Source organism: Parasteatoda tepidariorum, chromosome 10, assembly GCF_043381705.1.
Source record: "Parasteatoda tepidariorum isolate YZ-2023 chromosome 10, CAS_Ptep_4.0, whole genome shotgun sequence".
Lineage (NCBI taxonomy): Eukaryota > Metazoa > Arthropoda > Arachnida > Araneae > Theridiidae > Parasteatoda > Parasteatoda tepidariorum.
In genome coordinates, this window is record NC_092213.1 from 79,524,096 (window position 1) to 79,530,189 (window position 6,094).

The following is a 6,094-nucleotide window of genomic DNA, read 5'->3' on the forward strand; positions in this document are numbered from 1 at the left end:
TTCTTCTAAACAGACCCCTGATTATAATTAAAAAAACAACTATAACGTCAAAACTATGGACCTGATTGTTCGCTTGGGGGGGGGGGGGTCCNTGGGAGGGGGGGGGTCCGCGATGGCAGGCTGATAAATAAAGGGGAACTGCGGAGATCGGAAGTTTCAGAACTACTGAAAAAACGAATAGATGTAATTAAAAAAATAGTTTTCTATATCATATTTTAAAAAAAATAATTAAAAAAGGTGGTATTTTTAATTTAGAACTATTTTTGCACAACTGGTTTAATGCTTGACAAGTGTGCTTAACTTCTTAAATGAAAATATGCTCTAGCCTTTCTTATTTATTTATTTTTTCTTTGTTTTATTTTTAAGAGTTAAAAAAAAAAACTTAGGGGTCATTGAAATTTATAGAGCCAAAAAAAAAGTTTAAAAAAAGATACTATAAATATTATTAAACGCGCACATAAATCAGAAAAGATACTATGTGAATTATTTGATACAAAACTAAATAATTGAAATATAAACATTAAAGTATCATAAATCATTTCTATGATGCAAATTACATATTATTACAATAAAAAAAGAAGAAAAGATCCAATGGAGCGTAGAAAATAATCCTTTTATTTTCATTTTCTTTTCCTTCTTTCATACAAATGGTGGAACACAAGAAACAGAACTTACGAATGATAACGGAATGGAAAATTTTAACTATTTTTTCTCTTGTTTAAACTATTTTAACAATTTTTTTGTCTTCTTCGTTTAAAAAATTATTTCATATTACTTTTTCTAAAACAAAATCATTTAATAATGTCAGAAAGAATGAGTGGAAGATCTTTTATTTTTTATTTTCAGAAAAGTTTATATATATATCCCTGATATATATATATATATATATATATCCGTCGTTGAACAGCCCACCCAATTTTGGGTTTGCGACTACTAATGTTAAACCTCGTAGCCTTGTAATTCTGAACCCTATCCAGAAGACAAGGAAACTACTGGATCAGTACCCCCAGAGGTATGCTTTGTTATAGGATCATGAAGGACTTTGTGTCCCCACAGATTCAACGTGCATCAGTCACCATTTACTACACAAGGAGTCTTCGGCCGGCGGGGATCGAACCAACGACCACTAGGACATGGGCCCGGTGCTCTATCAATCAAGTTATCAAGCCTTCAGAAATACGATTATTCTGATCAGCAGGAGTACCCACTCTTATTGTACCTAAGAACACAGGGTCAAGAAAAGTGATCTCCAAAAGATGTTCCGCAGAACCCAAGGGCTCCATGACAGGATTTCTTAAAAACCAATAAAAATTGTATTTATATCCGATCAGTAATCAATAATTTATTTAACATTTTGATAGTTTGTATGAAATTGTTTAAGTAAAATGCCATTAGAAAGAAGAGTAGTCAGTTTTTTTTTTTAAATTACATATAGTGTTTATAATTACAATATATATTGAATAAATTGTGAAAAGGATGCTACGTATTGATAAAATATTCAATAAGTATAACTCCTCGAGTTTCTCAATACAAAATAAAATAATCCAATTGAAAAAATAAAGAAAGAAGTTTCTATGATCAGGGGTCTGTTTAGAAGAAATTTGGGTCCGTTAACGGACCCTTCACGAAAACGGACCCTATATGCCTTCATGAAAACGGATCCTATATGCACAAATTCACAAAATCGGACCCTGGTTGAAAGAATGTGACTTTAAGTTTATTTTATATTAACAAACTACGAGTAATTATTTCACAATTTTACAAAAAACGGACCTTTCACAAAATATCTGGACAGACCCCTGAATAAACCCTTCTCAGGGGAAAAAAAAAGAAAGACGGGTGTAAATGAACTAAGTTATTAAAATTCTAATTCCTAATTTATTAAAACTATTTACAATGTCGGTTATTATACAATCGTCAACAGCTACTGTTGAAAGGTTATTTTCGAGAATGAATCTTGTTTGCACTGAGTTGCGATCGAGGATGAAACAAGAGACACTTGATAGACACTTATGTATTATTGTAAATGGGCCAGAAAAATTGACTGATGCTGAATGTTCAGCTATTACAGGGGTCTGTTTAGAAGAAATTTTGGGGGGGGGGGAGTACTAATGTTAAACTCCGTAGTCTTGTCATTTTAACCCCGATCCAAGTATTCGAAGAAATTTGCCTTCCTGGAGGACTTTACGATGGAACTAATCTGCATTTGCGTTACACTGAGAGGAAAATCACGAAAACCTTCCACGGTAAACCTTACGGCAAGGATACTCTTATCCATGGTCCGATTACCACTGACGATATTTTACGTCAGCACTGTGGTCGGTGCGAGTCGGGTACGGAATTTGAATTGACAAGACATCGTTGGGATTCGAACCCAGTTCATCTCATTGGAAGGCGAACGTCACCACGGCTTGCTCTGACAATTTCGTCAGGAAAAACAATAAAAAGTCATAACCCAAACCACAGACAGAGACGAAAAACATCATCAGTGGACAATTTATTTCGGACAACGCTCAAATTACGCTTTTAAAAAAAAAAATGGACGTAACAGAGTCAACGAATTCCAGTCGCCGTGGAGCGTAAGAACCATACTTGGCGTTAAAGTGTAAAATTCGGAAATTTTGTTAATACTTTTAACAGTGGTCACTTTTTCAAAATTTATAAATTTTTGACGGTTAAAAAGTTGATAATGTATGGCATTTTCTCAAACTATGTAATATGACAATCATTTCAAAAATGGTGAAATTTTTTAGAAATTATTAAAAATAAAATTACACTAAGTTCATTAAATGCACATAGGGTAGTACATTTTAGAACCAAAAAAAAAAAAAAAAAACCGATGATGATTGGCAGACGATTTTTTTTTTTTTTTTTTNGATTTTTTTTTTTTTTTTTGGTTAGATTGAGTCACTTTGTGGTGACCCTCAACTTTGCCCTTTAGTTGGCAACCACTATTTTAGTAAAATGTAACCCTTTTTCGAAAAAAAAAATTTTTTTTTTCAAGATAACATACGAGCAGATACTAAATTGCGTTATATATTGTATTTACTAATAATTTGTGTATTAACACTGTATTTCAAACTTTAGATGTATCTCTTTTGATAGTATCAAATTAAAAATCAAAGTTGTCGAAACATAATTTAATAAAAGCTGTCCATTCCTCCGCAACATGCTGGAATATGGGTCCTGGTTTGAAGAAACTTTTGTATTTAAATTCGAGATAAAAAGCTACAAATGCATATTTAAAAAAAAAAAAAAATAGAAATCTAAATGTGCTTTGACGGGCATAGTGCGTATTTACAATGTTAAAACGAAGAATCCCCAACGCAGAAAATATATTCTTGAGAAATCTCTACAAAACTTTAACAAATTCTCCTCTAAAACTGAAATGAACTATACGGAGAATCAAGTTAGTAGCCCACATTATTTATCTACAATAACAAACAATAAAATCTCTAACAAAAACGAAAAGATCCAAATTGAAAAATCAAATTAATAGCCCAGATTGCTTAGCCTTCTTCAAATATGAGCATCAAAACTTCCTGCTACATTTTAGATTTTCAAATTCATGACTTTTCATGACTAATTCCAAGAGTTTTGCATGCCTTCACGAAGTTAGTATTTTCTCCGACAAAAACGCAACATTAAATTTAAAAAAGCATTATAATAACATTCATTGAAATGATAGGTATAACCAATACTGTTATATACTCTGCATCTTTATAATTATAGATTTTAAATTTAAAAAACAGAGTAAAGAAAGTGTCGAAGCAAATAAAATAGCTGGAAAAAAAAGCACAAAAGCAAATATTTTTTTTTTCTTTTTTTTTCTGCAGAATTATATTCTAAAGATACTTTTCTTGCTCATCGGAAAGGAAAGAAATACTCCTGATTTTTCTGTTCTCATTTCGGAATTTTAAAAAAAAAAATTCGCCTAGGAATTTTTTTTTTAAATTCCGAAAAAAAATTCGCCTTGCTTCAGCTAGAATTTTAAATTGATAAAATAAAAATAAATAATAGAAATTCTGAAATCACAGAAGTTTAAAAGATAATTCGCTCTACAGAAATTATGTTTTTTCTTTCATTTTTTGAAAGAACACCGTTATTTTTAAAGAACATGATAAAAACATTTTATATTTTGATAAAATATGACTGTAAGTGGGGATTTTGTTACAAATTCAGATATTAAAACACCATGAAATTGTGAGGGGGGGGGGAAATGAATTCCGTCTTAAAAATTAGATTTTTCAACGACTTAAATCCATGACTCTCCAGGATTTTCTTTAAAAAATAGTTGAAAATCATGACATTTCATGACAAATTTTGTTCAATACCGAAATTTATAACTTTCCAGGTGCGCAGATGTCACGTTCCTACAGAAACTAAAAATCCAAACTGAGAATCAAATTAATAGACCGCATTGCTTAGTTTAAGATTTTTCTTTCAACTGATCTTATGGCGAAAATGATCGCCGACTCTGGCAACTATTTACTAACTATTAATGAAACACAGATTGCAAAAGCCCTTTTCAGTGCTATAATCAAGATTGATGCAAAATTAATGAAACGAAAGTAAACAGGGTTAGCTTGATTTAAATGACTTGATATATTTTAATAATAATCATTGATTTATTTTAAAAATAGTGTTACATAACAGTAATTTAAATTCATAATTTTGTAGCAGCAGCAAATAAACATTCAACAATACATACTTAGGTTTTTATCTAACTAGAAGTGCTTTTAAAACTTATAAAATATGTAATTAACGTATTTAAATAATAATAATAATATAAAAATGGTTGCTCATCACAAAATGGCTTTACAATCATTTCATTTAATCAGCAATAAATTTGCAATAACTAATTAGCAAACATCGGTTAGAAGTATTAAACTATATTAAATCAAAAACTTTAATTCGAGAGAGTAAAAAATTCAAATTTAATCCCATCTCTATAAATCCATGATCTATAATAATATCCATGATCTATAATAATCTATAATAATAACTTTGAAAACATATATTTCAGTAATTGAAAAATGCAGACTGTTGTTATGGTTGATACTAATAAAGAGAAAGTATTAATCAAGCAAAACTTATCGATCATTTCAACAGAAGAAAAACAAATTCAGAAAATAATCAAAAGATATTCAATCAAAATAGAATAAAAAATAATTTACCTTGTCCGGATACTTTGACAGTATTCTTGTGTATCCATCCATCTTTGTGTATGTAAACATGGTTGGGATCACTTAAAATATAACAAGATGAACTATCCGAATTCCATTCATTTATCATGCATTTAGCGGATTGGAAACACACAGCCCAAGCCTGTTCTTCGCTAAGCGATGTACTAAAGGCTTGTAAAATATTAGATAAACGTAAACAACCGTTGGAATCGAGCGAGCATCGGTAGAACTTTTTACAGTCCACCGCCATGTTGACGCATTGACTGCGGCAGTGGATCTAGATTCTATCTCTGCACATGCGAACGAGCGGAGTTGGTTGGCGAGGAGAAAAGGGGAATGATTCCAATTGTTTCTCGCCAAATCGGGAGAAAAATTAATTGACTTAGTACATAAATTCGCTAGCAAATAAAAAGAAGAAATTATAACGTTGCGGTGCTGTGTTCGATTATTAAAAGTGTATTGTCGTGCATTAAAAAAAAAAATCAACGCAAGCGAAAATAAATTCTTATTTTGAGATTTTTATATACTATTTCAATTCAGTTAAAAAGTTATAGATATAGGGCGAAATAAGCAAGAAGTAAAATTAACATTAAGCCCAAAGAGCATGTAACTTTACGGCAACCTCCTGTCAGAATTTTCTATTTATTCTACCGAAAATGTTTCTACTAAAAACCTTTTTTCAATAAAGTAAAAATATTGCAGTTTCAAACCTTTCATCCTTAAAGGATTGAACATTATTTTTAAAAGCTTTTTTTTTTTTTTTAAAGTATTGCCACAATGGTCACTTCATTAAGGTCACTTCATAATGGTCTACCATTAAGGTTTATCTGTTAAGATAATCCTTAATGAAACAGGAATTTCTTATGCTGAATTGCTTGAAATAAAACAGGAATTGTCAGGGCCTGATT

General features: G+C 30.7%; 1 protein-coding gene across 1 annotated transcript in view; it reads right to left on the reverse strand.

Moving 5' to 3' along the window:
- The window catches only part of LOC107440382 (spire type actin nucleation factor), a gene marked incomplete at its 3' end in the record, with an annotated part of 129,992 nt that extends 124,473 nt beyond the window's left edge, over positions 1–5,519 (reverse strand). Inside the window, 1 exon segment of the mRNA XM_071186668.1 lies at positions 5,178–5,519. Coding sequence (XP_071042769.1) covers positions 5,178–5,436 — 259 coding nt within the window.
- Between the last annotated feature and the right edge of the window lie 575 nt (positions 5,520–6,094).